This window comes from Cydia pomonella, chromosome 24 (genome assembly GCF_033807575.1).
Source record: "Cydia pomonella isolate Wapato2018A chromosome 24, ilCydPomo1, whole genome shotgun sequence".
NCBI lineage: Eukaryota > Metazoa > Arthropoda > Insecta > Lepidoptera > Tortricidae > Cydia > Cydia pomonella.
The window spans coordinates 1,918,733-1,935,168 of NC_084726.1; the positions used below are offsets into that span (position 1 = coordinate 1,918,733).

At 37.2% G+C, this 16,436-nt stretch overlaps 2 protein-coding genes across 7 annotated transcripts in view; one reads left to right on the plus strand and one right to left on the minus strand.

Moving 5' to 3' along the window:
• Positions 1-8,840, plus strand: part of LOC133531030 (ryanodine receptor) — a 212,481-nt gene extending 203,641 nt beyond the window's left edge. For all 5 annotated transcript variants that reach the window (XM_061869105.1, XM_061869106.1, XM_061869107.1 and 2 more), the window contains 6 exons: positions 1,082-1,289; positions 2,457-2,588; positions 3,771-3,927; positions 5,454-5,563; positions 6,532-6,634; positions 7,716-8,840. In XM_061869105.1, the coding sequence (XP_061725089.1) occupies positions 1,082-1,289; positions 2,457-2,588; positions 3,771-3,927; positions 5,454-5,563; positions 6,532-6,634; positions 7,716-7,819 (814 nt within the window). In that variant the 3' untranslated portion in view covers positions 7,820-8,840. The remainder of the gene's footprint in view (positions 1-1,081; positions 1,290-2,456; positions 2,589-3,770; positions 3,928-5,453; positions 5,564-6,531; positions 6,635-7,715) is intronic.
• LOC133531045 (uncharacterized) overlaps positions 1-15,065 on the minus strand; it is a 452,747-nt gene extending 437,682 nt beyond the window's left edge. The window contains exons 1-2 of one of the 2 annotated variants that reach the window (XR_009801437.1): positions 13,268-15,065; positions 11,993-12,210 (exon numbers count right to left, since the gene is read on the minus strand). Coding sequence is in view for 1 of the 2 variants with exons in the window: in XM_061869138.1 (XP_061725122.1) it covers positions 12,106-12,210; positions 13,268-14,392 (1,230 nt within the window). In the remaining variant the exon portion in view is untranslated. Of the gene's footprint in view, positions 1-9,822; positions 12,211-13,267 lie in introns of those variants that run through there. The other variant, XM_061869138.1, reaches the window with a different exon arrangement.
• Between the last annotated feature and the right edge of the window lie 1,371 nt (positions 15,066-16,436).

A 16,436-nucleotide genomic window follows, 5' to 3' on the forward strand; every position in this document is an offset into this window, starting at 1 on the left:
GAGCTCAACGAGGGTGGGAGGGGGTTAGGGTCGGCAACGCGCATGTAACTCCTCTGGAGTTGCAGGCGTACATAGGCTACGGATACTGCTTACCATCAGGCAGGCCGTATGCTTGTTTGCCACCGACGTAGTATAAAAAAAAGGGCATTTATTCGTGTGATGAGCATGGATATCTGTTCCTGAGTCATGGGTGTTTTCTATGTATTTAAGTATTTATAAATATTTATATATTATATATATCGTTGTTTAAGTACCCTCAACATAAGCCTTATTGAGCTTACTGTGGGACTTAGGCAATTTGTGTAATAATGTCCTATAATATTTATTTTATTTTATTATTTTTATTTATTTTTACATATGGTGCTACTTTACCGCACTAGTGCGAAAATTAGCATATTACGTTACTGTGTCGAACATTTAAAGGGCCATATGTACTGTAAAACGTTGTACGATACATGTGCGAATAGGTAATTCGCAACTCGTGTCGATTTAAAACACTCCCTTCGTTCGTGTTTTAATTTATCGCGACTCGTTTCGAATTTCCTACTTCGCACTTGTATCGTAATGTACTATTTCATCACACCTACTCGTAAAAGCGAAGCGCTGGTGGTAAATTTTTGAAGACAATTTTTATCTTTGATATTCATTCTTGAATAATTGTGGAAAATTCTCCTTGACTTATGTTTGAAACATATGCCCTAATTCATAAGCTATTGAATGATTATTATTTTTTAAATGCGCCATAGGTAAATGGACAGATAATGGTACATTAACCAAGGGCAGTCATGTTTGGCAGCATAAAACTTTAAAGGGGTGCATTTTTAAAATGGTTGAAAAAAACCATAGGTATGGGGGATGATTTGTGAATAAAATTCATCGTACTATACGTGGTTAACGGCTCCACTATACGTGTACAAACACATTGTATAAGAACGTTTAACATTGTTAAGTAAATACAAAACACAATATCCCGAAAAATGTGTTATTTAAGCAATTTATGATGCATTGAACCTCAACTTTTGAGTTGCCTGCTTAAGATTTGCGGTGCACATTTAACAACAAATCTGTAATAATATTCCAGCATCATCAACCTCGACTGGCGCTACCAGCTCTGGAAAGCCGGCGTAACATTCACTGACAACTCGTTCCTGTACTCCTTGTGGTACTTCTGCTTCTCTGTCATGGGCAACTTCAACAACTTCTTCTTCGCCGCTCATCTTCTCGACGTTGCTGTGGGCTTCAAGACCCTCCGTACCATCTTGCAGTCCGTCACGCATAACGGGAAACAGGTAAATAGAAATAGCTCTACTTTTACGGTATCGATTTCGAACACGATTGGACCATAAACGAAAAAAATCTAAATGGCGACCACTTTTAGAGACTCGATTAGGAAATATTCGCTTTAGATATCCCTGACCGTGACCCGGAAACAGATAGAACTCAGATAAACACTTCTATGAAAACAAACATTATCAAAAATATCTAAATGTTGGTCAATCTTTTAAAGGAAAAATTAGACACCATTCGGATATAGAAATTTAAACATCGGTGACACGTAATGGCTTATAAATGTTGTAAAAAATCTAAAATTGGCACTACGCTTCGTACTTAGAAACAGCTGAGACCATTCGGTATCTAGTTTTATAATCGATACGCTATCCATTCAGAAAGAGGGTAATTCTTTTAAGCGTTGCCTGACGAACTGTACCCCTAGTGTAAATATTTTCGACAGCGAAACGTGACGTACGCGTTTGCGTTAAGTGTCATTTTGTATGAGATTTTTGACTTTCCAAAACGTCCCGCTTGGCGCGCTGTTCAAAAACGCGTACGACACGTTCCGCTATCGACTAAAATTACACTAGGGGTACTGGATTCTAAACCAACAGCGTTAAGGAGTACCTCGACCGCAGTTAGTTCAGTTTTAATTTAAGAATCTGATTTTTGTACCTCTAGGTTAAAACTGAATGTATTGTTACTTAATCATACTTATATTTTGAGCTATACAAAATTGACATTTTAATTTTTAATTTATATAAAGCTTCATTGTTATGTTATTTATTTTTTATTATTAGATTTAAAACTGATTTGATTTGCACACTTGCATGCAGTCAAGATACACAGTACATCTATAAATAATATTATTTAACATCCCATTACTTTATCTAAGCAAATAAACACTTCTGATTCTGATTCTGAATGGCCATCTTTTCCAATTTTGACTACGCAATCATATCAGCTAATATTTGAATATCAAAACTACTGGTACAGTCACGTCTGAAAATATCGACGCGAAAAATGTGCCAAAAATATGTATACACTACCTTAATATATGGGTAATAAAGTCGTGTATACATATTTTTGGCATTTTTTTCGTATCGATATTTTGAGACGTGACCGTACTAGTTTTTTATTCTACATTCCACTATTTCTAATACCAATGTTACCTTTATTTTCAGTTGGTGTTGACTGTAATCCTGCTAACCATCATAGTGTACATATACACGGTGATAGCGTTCAACTTCTTCCGCAAGTTTTACGTTCAGGAGGAGGACGATGAGGTCAACAGGAATTGTCACGACATGTTGTCGGTAAGTGACCACAAACTAAGTCTACCGTTTTATCTACTCTTAACAGGGTATCGGTTTCAAACGCGATTGGATTATCGACGAAAAAATCTAAATGGCGACGCACACACATACACACACGCTTGCACGCACGAACGCAAATAAATCTTACATGGGACGACGTCTTAACACTATTTTACTTATCAGTAAATAACGTTAAAATGTATTATAATCTCTTAGATAATCGATTTTATATTGCTTGATATAATTATTTTTCTTGAACAACAAGACTTTCAATTTAATAAGTTTTTGGCAAAAAAAACATTTTTGGTACAAGCTTTTATCGCTGACTGTACTTTTTTTCCACAGGCAACTATTAATACTTATCGAGACAATTCTAAAAAACCCAAACACAATTAGGTTGCGTTGTTTTACCACAGAGTTTGTTATGGCTACCTCCTGTCTCCATCATCAGATTAGCTTGATGGTACCATAATATTGCATTGTCACCCGACTTACATATGTATGCACATTTTCAGCTTCATCGGACACCGGGAAGTGGGTCAAATTTGACTTGCAAGATTTGTCCCATACATACTAACAGGGCAAGTTAAATAAAAAGCTTGTAAAAATATTGATATCCTAAGTGAAAGTTGTAGGTTGTTTTTATTTTGGCTACAAGACACCTGTTGGCGCAACATAAGTAGGTACTCCTACGAAGACCGGTTGACGACACATGACGTCACACACATACGTCACGGCTCCCCGCTCCGTGTACCTACATTAGACTGCACCGTACAGCTGAAGCGGCTACACATAATATATATATTACCAAAAATACATCAACGATACTGTATATAGTTATTAAGTTAATAAAAAATACGACAGTACTATCCTGGAGTTCTTCATGAATGAATGAATGAATGAATGAATGAATGAATGAACCAGTACATATCACAAACCAGTTATAAAGGTGGTACATATGTTATGTGGTTAGTTTTAGTGACGTCCTGTAAGGACACAGCAACATATAAACTAATGTTAACTTAAAACTAAGAAATAATACATTTCAAATAATTTAACATTACATATTGTTGTTCATTCTTCATCAGAAGAGCTTAATTGGGGAGTATATCGAACAACACCTTTATCTTTATATATTCTACTAGTGAGGGTAAAATATAGAATATATGTTTATGTTCTCAGTGCTTCGTGTTCAACATCTACAAGGGCGTGCGCGCGGGCGGCGGCATCGGCGACGAGCTGGAGCCGCCCGACGGCGACGACTCCGAGGTGTGGCGCATCATCTTCGACGTGTCGTTCTTCTTCTTCATCATCATTATCCTGCTCGCTATCATTCAGGGTAAGTAACGGAGAAGTCAAGCAGGCAACAATTAAATTGCTATCAGGTATTTCAATCCCAACGTCTCCACCGAATTGTTTGTGAGCCTACTTAATAGGACGATAATTCAACTAAGAATGTTATTCTATCATTGTTGGTTATAGGCAAGCAGCAATATACTATTTTATTATGCTACTTTGTTATTTTCAAGCAAATGGCTATCTTTGGACACGACGCACTACAATGTTGTGTCCTGTTAATTGAATATTATTAATTCAAATATCACAGACAAGATTCACCGGTGGTCAGTGTAGATCCGAGTTTTGCTTTTAATCCGTAAAGCCCTTATGACATTTTAATTCCAGTAGAAAATACCGTTGCGGCTGTGTCTCTGATACAGCCTAACCGATTTTTGTTAAGTCTAACTCGCGTTTGTTAAGTCCGACTCGCGTTTGTTAAGCCCGACTCGCGGTCGTTAAGTCCGACTCGCCTTTGTTAAGTTCAACTCGCGTTTGTTAAGTCCGACTCGTGGTTGTTAAGTCCCACTTGCGGTTGTTAAGTCTGACTCGCGTTTGTTAAGTCTAACTCGCGTTTGTTAAGTCCGACTCGCGGTTGTTAAGTCCGACTCGCGGTTGTTAAGACCGATTCGCAGTTGTTAAGACCGACTCGCAGTTGTTAAGGCCGACTCGCGTTTGAATACTAGAGTCGGGGCTTCGGCCGTCGATACGCGGTACTCGCCCTTCGGCCTTTGCAAATACTTTATTGTGGAAGTTACAGTAAGAAGTATACGAATTATGCACCTGTCGGACGTTCCAATAGGACTCATATTGGAACGTCCGACAGATAATAGTTATATTATATGACTCACGAAGGTTCGAATTCGCTATGTGCACAACTGTCACGCAATCTAGCATCCGCAAGTTTGGGAAAACGTCAATTCACTACATCTGATAAAATTAAAAACTACTAAAGTGATTCTTGAGGAAGGTTTAGGTATATAACTAGTTAAGGTTTTTTGTGTAAATTGGTTGAAATATAACGATGTTGTCGGAAAATTCACGCTGGCTAGGAGCTTTCATCGAAAACGCTGCCTAATCCGTTTGAGCTATAACAACACAATGTATGGTGGGGTTGTCTCTCTTTCACGGGTCTACAAAAAAGTCCGCGATGTTGAATGTCTATCTTTTAAGCATAACTTACTATAACTTTCTTAACTTCTAGAAAAAGATCACATAATATGTGGAATTTACAAAGCTATTTACACGGATACAATGTTAATAACTATCAAATTAAATACGTTAGTTATATTAAGCATTTCATACAGATTACAATGGTCTCTTACACCATACAATTTAAATGAATATTTTAGGAGTAATCGTAAATCAAAATTTAATTTCGAGCCATATAACTTGTACGAAATGTTAAAGACTCTATCCGCAGATAGTTCTAATTTTTACCACCTTATGCGCTGGGATCGCTTTACTTACCCCCACCATGCACTTCGCACGTAGCCAATACCTAAACAATAAACATCTTTCGTGTTTCAGGTTTGATCATCGACGCCTTCGGTGAGCTCCGTGACCAGCTGGAGTCAGTGAAGGAAGACATGGAGTCCAACTGCTTCATATGCGGCATGGGGAAAGACTATTTGGATTTGGTAAGTTAGATTTGTTAGTATATGCAGCGGCGGCGCTCGGCGGGCGACGTGAGCCACGGCCTCCGGCCTATACATATAACTGAGCAACAACGTAAAAAATGTTTGTATTTTTTTTTAATATTACCTCGGTGGCAAACAAGGATACGGCCCGCCTGATGGTAAACAATCTCCGTAACCTATGTATGCCTGCAACTCCAGAAGTAACATGCTCTGGCAACCTTACTCACCGGCAGGAACACAACACTATGAGTAGGGTCTAGTGTTATTTGGCTGCGGTTTTCTGTAAGGTGGAGGTACTGCCCCAGTTGGGCTCTGCTCTAGATCTGGAATGACATCCGCTGTGCTGTGCCCTACCACACAGAGCGAGATGACATTCACAATGCCCATACCTCTCTTTTGGACGTAGTTTTAGGACGTACCTGGGTCCAAAAGTCCCAATAGAAGGGTCCAATAGGCGGACTTATACTTTGATGTCATTTTACGACAATCTAATTCAAACGTCGAAACTTGTTATGTGGAATTGTAAATTAATATACTATTTATTATGTAGATTCTTAAGTAGCAGGAGATTTATTCTGAACTGTCAAAATTCACATGTTAAACTCACGCCAGTTTTCGTGAATCCCTCTATTCCTTCGGAGCTCAGGGTCCAAAGAGAAGCCTTCGTGAGCCTACCTGTACCTACCTGAATAAATAAATAATAAATCAATATTATAGGACATTATTACACAAATTGACTAAGTCCCACAGTAAGCTCAATAAGGCTTGTGTTGAGGGTACTTAGACAACAATATATATAATATATAAATACTTAAATACATAGAAAACACAGGAACAAATATCCATGCTCATCACACAAATACATGCCCTTACCAGGATTTGAACCCGGGACCATCAGCTTCGTAGGCAGGGTCACTACCCACTAGGCCAAACCGGTCGTGAATCTAAATGTATTTATTTTATTACAGGTACCGCACGGGTTCGACACGCACGTGCAACGAGAGCACAACCTCGCGAACTACATGTTCTTCCTCATGCATCTCATCAACAAACCGGACACCGAGTACACAGGTCAGTATAACAACCAGTGGAGGGGATCAATAGAATTTGATTGCCACTGACTTGTCTATCAAATCGGCTACTTGACAGTTTTTAGGGATCCGTACCCAAAGGGTCAAAAGGAAGATAAGTTAAAATTATTTTTCGTTTATTTATTTATTTAATCGTATGGCATGCGTGGTTAGGCAATCAGAGAACAGCTTTGAGGTTGTTAAGCCAGGTAACTACGTCGGGTGTCAAGACATCTAAATCCTCAGCTGGGCCAGGATAGAAGTGAAGTGGGCAGCGCCGAAATATGTGCTCAATGGTTTGTTCTTCTTCGCCGCACTCGCAGAGTCAGACTCCTTCTTTTTTTCGTAAAAAATATATATTAAATTACCTATCTCAAAATCTTTTTTGCTTTAACTCATATACTAGTATTATTTCTTCCCCGTTCTCCTGTGGTCATTACTTAATTTAATTCAAAGGAATAAGATGAAACTACAGTTTTTTTAGTTGTCTGTTTGTCCGATTTAATTTCTTATCTTTTAATTATTTATATAAGAATTCAAGTCTTGGAGACCCTTTGCATCTCTACGGATAATTTAACGTTTTTTTTTAAATTATATTTTATCTCTGACACTTAGAGACTTATTCATCTGTAAAGAATTTTAGTATTTGTTTGTTGTATTTTTTACCATAGTATCTTTTCTTGTGTAATTCGTCATTTAGAGACTGCACACATCTCTAATAAAGTACATATTAATTCATTCCATATTTGTAATTATATTTTGTTATTTTATTGTTTGTATAGATTTGACACGTAAAAGTGCCCCTGTGGCCTATTTGCTGAATAAATGTTTGATATTTTATATTCAGTTGAAGAACCAATTGAAACAAAATGTTAAATCAAATATTTTATGAATAATACTACTATCTTACCTATGTTAAACAATACGTATATTTTAAATACAATACAAAGGAATGTATTATTAAAAACTATTATCATGCATGCAAAGGAAATGTAAAAAAAAACTTGTTATGGTAGAATAAAGGCTATTTTTTTTTTATATTCAATGTTCTTAAATCAAATTGTATACAATCTACCTTACAGGTCAGGAGACGTACGTGTGGAACATGTACACGCAGCGCTGCTGGGACTTCTTCCCGGTCGGAGACTGCTTCAGGAAACAGAACGAGACCGAGATGACCGAGTGAATGATTCATTCAAATACTCTTTACGATCCTAGACTAAAATATCCGGTTCGAATGACCATTTTTTCCCATTATGAAAATACATCACAAAACTGAAGGAAACGATGACCGAGTGAATGAATGATAAATTTATTTTATAATTCTAGAGACTGAAATCCGGCTCGAAGGACCACTTTATTTTGTTCCCATTATAAGAACAAATCATAAAATAACAGTAGAAAACGTAAAAGTAAAATTTATCAGGACCGTAAAACCACCCATCTATAGTCCAATACTGCAACTATGGTGCACAAGTTCAAAAGGAAATTAAGTATCTATACCAATGTTCCTTGTGCTTTACTCCTAGTTTTACCTTCTATTTATAAACATACTTTGCCTTAAAACTACAAAAATATAGTAAAATACACCTGAACGAGAAAAATTGAGTTTATTTGTGGACCATAGTTGGGAGCTTTGGACTATAGTTGGGTGGTTTTACGGGATGTTAGTAAGAGAACCTTGGTATATTACCGGTTAATTTGTATGAATTGTGGGAAAGGTATGACCCTAAGACGTTGGTATAAAATGGTCAAGAAGTAAAATAAAGCATTGGTCATATAATTTTAGTCTCTAGGATTACTAAATATTTCTGCCACTTTTGTAACCTTAGGTTTAAAACTGAAGTAAAAACAATAATAATTAAAAATCTCTTAAAACCGGTTTACAAACAGTAGCCAATTTTGTCACGCCATGCAGGCGGCATATATTTTTAAACTTTAAGTATAAATATGTATAAGAATGGAGAGCGCAGTATGAAAGCGTCTACTAAAATATCAATTTAAGCTTTTGCTCAAAATTGACGCCAAAAACTTTAATAAATTTCGTCTATCAGTGCATTTCTTTACCTCCTTCAATATATCAAAATGATGTGTAAAAATTAAATTACGTAGAAAATTATCTTTTAACGAGAGATATAAATAGAGAATCATTTAATCAATTTAATGCACAACGTTTATGAATCTAGTCGTTAATTTTGACAAATTACGACTAATTTGACAGCCGACGAGATATAAACCGACCTTGAGACATGGGCGTAGGCAGGTACCGGCAGCCCCCCCCCCCCCCCTTCGAGCTCAAATTGTACATAGAATGTATGCCCCTCTGCGCTCCCCCCCCTCCCGTAGTTCACTGGCTGGCTACGCCCTTGCCTTGAAAGTTACTACCATAAAGGTTATAGCGCCATTTAGACTCAGTGGCACTTTCTATGTTTTTTTTTTCTATTATCAATAATTATTTGGTTCAAATTAAACCAGAAATCTAGATAGTGCTTTGCTCTTTATAGTGTTGAAACAAAGTTCAAAATTTCCTCCATCTAATAGATAAATGGGAAATATGTTTATATCAAGTTTATCTAACTTCCATATTTAATAATATTAAGGTGGCCTTTCCAAGTAATATTTTTTAAATATTTCGATATAGTTTATGTAAGATAATATAAAGTAACTGTTAATTAAATAAATATTAATTTATTGCCATGTGTGTTTTATTCTACAAAAGAAAAAAGATTGTATCTCCTGTTGCTTGCCCTTGCCCTGCCGGATCCCCATTATTTTTGTTACACCTGAATTATATTCCATAACAGGATGTTTTTGTTGACAGTGTCGAAGGAAATTATTTAAAAATAAGTTTTTTGCAAAAATTTCATTTTTGGCACAAGCTTTTATCGCTGACTGTACTTTTCTTTCCACAGGCAACTAATACTCATCGAGCAAATTCTAAAAACCCCAAACACAATTAATTATTTTTGTTTTATCACAGAGTTCCTATGTCCACCTCTTGTCTCCATCATCAGATCATCTCGATGGTACCATAATATTGCATTGTCACCCGACTTACAAATGTATGCAAATTTTCAGCTTCATCGGAAACCGGGAAGTGGGTCAAATTTAACTTGCAAGATTTGATTACAAGCAGACAACGGTCAGGTGAAAGTAAATAAAAGCTTGTAATAAGAAAAGTAAGCTTGATTAGTGAATAGGTAACATTTAATACCAACTTAGTCCTTATAACTAACTCATAATTTAATAACAAAACTATCACATTTCTAAGAATAGAGAGTGGAGTTATAATAATGTGGTATGATTATTTTGGCCCAAAAATAAGTCCTAAATATTTTTTGCTATATTTTTTTCACATCTTTTACAAAAGGTAAAAATTACAACTAAAATCATTAAACTAGAACAAAAAGTACTATCTTGAAATATACTCCCTTGGCTTGGCTAAAATTACCAGCAATATGCCGCAGTAAAAAAATACTATTTTTTGGACCAACCTGTATATTAACCTTTTGGACGCCAATGACGGATATACCAGCATCGTAGGTCCAACGCCATAAACCGCACGAAACGAGGTACGATGGGACTGGCGTAATCTTAAAAAAAAAAGACGATTAATCCGTCACAGACCACAGAGCGACATAGACCTGCGTGCATATGCATAAAGTTTAATTTCAATTTTGACACTTCGGTGACGTGACGTCCGAGTGACAGCTTTTGTGTTTGACACGGCGTCGAAAAGGTTAAACTCTAACCTTTGGGGCCTATGCAGACCGCGAATTTTTAACGCGCCGTCGACGCGCGCTTGTATTAAACACGCGATCCGCACGCAAGTCAGACGCAGCTTATAGACCTTCGCACACCTTCACCAATGCAGACGCGCCAGCATGTATCGTCTGCCTCTGCATCTGTATCGACACAAACGCGCGTTTACTGCGCGTTAACATCGCGTCTGTATCGCGACAAACGCAAACAAACTGATTCGTAGAAGGAATTTAAAAATTCGCGGTGTGCATAGGCCGTTAGATGCATTTCTTTGAACACATACATATTTAAAAATCTAAATAAATTAATAACCAAATAATTTAATTATAACAATTAAATAACACAACAGTAATACTGTTAGGTCAAAATCTAGGCCAGTGACTTTTAAGTCTTATTTGCAAAACTCAACCCGGAATACCCAAGTGGTGCGGATAGGGCAGAGTGGCGCTCTCTTGTGTCAGAGGCCAAGATCCTGTTTGAGTCACTGAGCCAGTGAAATAAGTAAATAAGTATTTGCAGAACTAATTTCCGGCACTTTCCTATATGTATCTATAATTTAACAACTTTCGAGCAACACCGGGAAGGGAGTCGGCATTCACACTATTTCCCCTCTGCCGAAGCACATGCCCAACTGGGCATAGCGCGGTGCGTGTTGTGACTCGCCCGTACACAAGAGATCGAGGTGTGCAAGATTTATCTTTGACATGTGTCCATTTCTATATATTTATGTCATCTTTACAGATTGGATTTTGTATGTAGTGAGTGAGAAGTGCGACTGTGTGCACGTTTCCCCCCGCAAAAAATGGCAGAAAGATATCGTTTAGGCTCCTCCCGTCGGACGAGTCGGAAGCCGGTGTAGCTCGAAGGTACTCATTTGAACTATAGTTAATTGATTTTCACCGACCACGCTTGTCCCGTCTGGAGTAGACTTTAAACACGTTCTAACACCTATCGAAAGTTACACAAAAAAATTCGTAGTGACATTGACAGCGAGCACATCGGCGGGACAGCAACATGCGCGTGCGATAGATATAATAGGTCAATGTCGCTTGCCATAAGGACGCTCTGATAGATTGATCGTATAAAGATACAAGTAACTTTCGTCGTTATGGTAAGCGTCAAAGTAGTACCTTTTTCTTGAAAACGTCACAATTATAGACGAATATAAAAACGAATTATAGAAAATTTTAAATAGAGAAGTATTGTCAAAGAAAACTTTGTAGCTACTTAAATTTACTGCCATCTTTTGGCACACAATTAAAACTTTTAGAACGCCATTTGACTTTGATCCGTATTCTTTTACTGATATGAGTTAAAATTGGTAAATATAAAAAAGTGGCGTTGATCTAATAGATCAAACGCCAAAGCTATGGAAGGTACTCCCTTATGCATGTAATGTACATGATAATTACTAATGAATAGGCGGGTCCACACAGAGCGAGCGAGCGAGCACGTACGTCCTCAAGCACAAACCGGCCAGTGTAGACGTGCCTCGGCCGAGGAAATTGCCTCGCGCGTATGCTCGCTCTGTGTGGACCCGGCTAATAGCCCCCGTTTGGCCTTTTCTACTGTTTATGCGATAAGCACTCTGTGTAGCTGTGATCATTCACCTCAACTCTCCTGGCGATAACCATATCAAGATGTAAGACAATGTGTTGCGCTATACAGTATTTTGCACTACTTTCCACACCTCAGTAATCTTTGGCTGGTTTAAATGAATGATTGGCACTGCAACCTGTCCTTCAGTCGGAGAAGTCTCTTGTAAATGCACAGCTTGTTGGAGGTGAAGGTCTTCTTCGTGCGGTCCACATTGTCCTGAAATGTTATAATTTTAGATGTAGTAGTTGTTGTTTAGCATTTGTGATATCACCCTTAATGTCTAAGCAAGAAGAATTCAATTATAATAACAGACCTTGTTGTTTATTAAGAGTCTGCAGCAAGCTTGTTTCTTCATAGAAACATAATTGCTCTCTCATTTTAAAACCACTAGCTAGATTGCTCTGAAACTTTATACTTACAATAGGATAAGGTATATCTATTCCTCTAATTAGTTAATGTAGAGATACCATAGTTAAAAGAAATTTTCACACAAAACTTGTTTTTGCTTTCTATTTCATTTGTTTTATAAGATGGAGCTATATAAACTAATTAGAGGCATAGTCCTTATATATGCCGTTTCATTACAATCCAACACATAGTTTTAAAATGAGAACAAACCTCCGTTTGTATAAGAAGGTGAAATTCGGCAGGCATGCTGTGGACTCTTAACATTTAAGATGAATCGTCAAGAATTCACATTGTAGAAGTGAAGTGATAATTGTGACCCTGCACGAAGCAGGAGCTCCTCGGTTCGAATTCCAGTAAGGGCATTTTTTGTTGGGTGTTTATTACAAATATTGGTTTCAGAGTTATGGATGTTATCTCTCTATATAAGCATGTAATATCTGGGAGACCGAGTTTTGCTCGAAAAACATATTGAAACTCAAAAATACGCGTTTTCCCAGAGATAAGACCTTGCTAGATCGATTTTTCGCCCCCGAAAACCTTCATTGAAATCGTTAGAGCCGTTTCTGAGATCCCTGAAATATATACTTATAAAAGAATTGCTCATTTAAAGATATTGTCACCTAGTACATTACCCATAGTACAAGGTTTGCTTAGTTGACTGCCCCACAACTGTTTATATTTATTTACAATGGTTTAACTTGAATTAAATCAGACCTATTGCCGGGAATTATAATGTTATGAACAAGATAGTAAATTTATAATGAAAGTTGGTAGAGTCCATCTAATCTAATTTTGCACCAACTTGAATAAAACAAAGTATGTGGAATGAACACCAAACCTAAAAAATGTTACACAACATACTTACATTAGGAAAGAAGTCATATTCAAATATGAATATCTCAAAAAATGTAGCAGCAACAATGACTGGTCCAGATTTCCTCTCGCAAACATCTAGTTGTACCGCATACTTCCCATCCGGCAGTGCTCCGAGTCTCTCAAAAATTGGTGTTACCTTATACTTTTGGCTTGACAGACGGTATAATAAGATCTCACTGTTTTTTGTGCCAATCAAAACTATATCTCCGTAAAAGAATAGTGCAGTTATCGGAGGAAACTCTATGTACAAATGCTTATATGTATCTGTTTCTATTTTGAATAAGATCCGTGAATAACAAACATAGTTTTTGTCATTGATAGCTGTTATATGTTTAACCTGCTTTAGCCATTCTGGTGGTACTGCGATTGGTTTGACCGAATCTAGCTGTTCATTTACAATCGTTACTATATTTCCACAATCGGTAAAGATGTATAAAACATTGCTGTTATACTGCATGACTTTTATATCATAGTCGCAATGTAGAATCAATTTTGAAGACAAATTTTCATGACCTAAATCACATTTGAAAATGTCTCGGTTATTAAAGAAATACATCGCATTCTCAGCTAAAACAAAGTTATCAGCTTTGAAAAACGCCTCAGACATGAAGTTTGGATTAGAAACAGATCTCTGTATTAAGAGTCCAGATTTTATCAAAATTGCGGATGCACAATCATTATGTGCAACTTTCAGGCAGTTTTTCTCAGGTACTACGACAGGTATGTTTTTCATAGTATTCATATCGTAAAGGACAACTCCACGGGCGTCTTTTAATGGTAAAATTCCATTGTCAATTTCCAATGCGTGACATTTATCGTGCAGAGAAAAATTATAAAACTCCCTCATTTTACTCTCAATTTTCGAAATATTCGACCATGTTTTTAGGTTCTTGTAGATATGGTACCAGCTGGTATCTTTTCCGGACTTTCTTCTCGCGATAATAGAGGAGTGTTTGAATTCTTTCTTGCAACATTCTTGCCAAAGTAAATCTGTGCCATCGATTATTTCTTTCCAACTTTTACTTACTCTTCGGCATATTCCAATCGTACAGCCATCTGCTTTAGATAGTATTTCAAGAAAAGATTCTAACGGTAGATCATTTATATGGATCATCTCTTATTTTTGTGGATATTTTTTACTAAATTGTTTAACCAAATCTATGGCATGTTTTCACCACTGAAACACTTTATTTTCCGATAGATTTCACTACTTTCTCTTTACAAAACTTTAGAAAAGATATAATTTTAAGTACAGCAACTGAATTTAGACAATATCAAGTCCAAAATGCAGAAAAACTGTATTGTTTACTTCTTTATCTAATCACTTGACGTTCACGGACACGGACTCGTGATTTTGACATTCAGCTGGTTAGGTTGGCAGTACTCAGCCATTTAAGACAAAGTTTTATACGTTGTTTATTTGTTAAGGTGTTGTAGATCTTTTTATATAAATGTTTTTAAAATGAATGCCCATTATATAGCCTTGGTTATTATTATCAACAACTATTAATGAATAAATAAAAGTCATATTTCTAATATGAAAACTGTACATTGTTTAGCAACAACATGTAGGCATATATTATACTACTCTTTGATGTAGGCAGCCTCCGCACTCGTTCTGGCAATAACTAATAGATGGCGCTTTTTCAAAGTACAGTGCACACTTAGAAGTACAGTAGGTATAGAGATGAAACGGTAGAGCAGGCAGATGACTGAGTGAGATGCTCATATGGAACTTTCAGTAGGAGTAGCTGAGAAAGCGCTATGATTGTTTGTCAGTCTTATTTTTTTTTAATTTCCCACAAAATTTTAGTATGGCTGGTGGGCAACAAATAACCCGACCAAATTACGTTGATTGTTTTTGGTACGTATGTTGTCAGGAATATTAAAACGTTTTTAATTTTGCGTATTGCGTATGTTCTGTCCCTCACGTCACGGGCGCACGCGTATAGCACATCTATGTGATCCTACCATCTATGATTGCATACAGCCCAGACTCCAGGGAAGGTATAGAGAATTTAATATTTATTTCGTTTCCCATACAAAACTACGAAATGTTTCATACGGAAATTTCGCAATTTTGGAAACTTTTGGGGCATAGCTGGAGCTGGACAGTCCTTAAGAACCGTGAGATTGAAGACCTAGTGGCTGAACCTAACATCATGGGAGAAAGTAAAGCCCACAGACTCCGTTGGTTGGGCCACCTTGAAAGAATGGACGAAGATCGGAACGTAAAAAGAGCGTACCTGGGTCGCCTAGCAGGAGGACGTCCTATCTGACGCCCCAGGTATCGCTGGAGCGACATGGTGGAGGCGGATCTGCGCGAGCTTCGAGTCGACAATTGGCGAGAGGTCGCACAGGACCGAGAAAAGTGGCGCTGTCTTGTGTCGGAGGCCAAGTCTCATTTTGGGTCGCTGAACCAACGGAGTAAGTATATTGCACAAAAGAAAAAAAATCTTACGGTACTAAAGGCGAGCTTAAATTTTATTTCGAGCCATTTTCTACTGAAAAACACATTACGAGCTGTTTTTTTTCATAAATCCAGAGTTTGAATCTCTAGTCATGGAAGAAATTCAGAGGGCCTGCCGCGAAAAATGAGAATCGAATTTTCGTTGTCTGCCTATCTATCGCTCTTCTATATTCGTATTCGAGGCAGATAATGAAATTTCAATTTTGAGTTTTCTCGGTAGACAGTGGCCATAGAGATTGTTCCATACACAGAGACATGTGCCACAGAATAGCGAATGTTAGGGCCGGTACAGACTGACTGCAAACCGTCTGCAATTTGTATGGGAACTGCACGCCGACGTTGCAGTCAGCGTGCAGTTCCCATAAAATTGCAGCCGGGTTGCCCTTAGAGTGTGCCCGACGACCGGATAGTAAATCCTTTACTTTCATTCATTTTCATAAAAAAAAACAATACGAATTATTATTATATTTATTATATAGTTTTACAATATATACGACACGATAGCTCCTAAGCATATAACTCCCCCGAAAACCATGATGCAGATATTTCTAACCGAGCTCCACCTAAAAATAAAATAATATTATAGTAAATCATAAGTTATGCGTACCGTCAAGGGGAATAGCTGGGACCAATTTCTCGAACGGTATTAGTGTAATATTTTTTTTTTTCAAAACAGTATTTGCAAGGA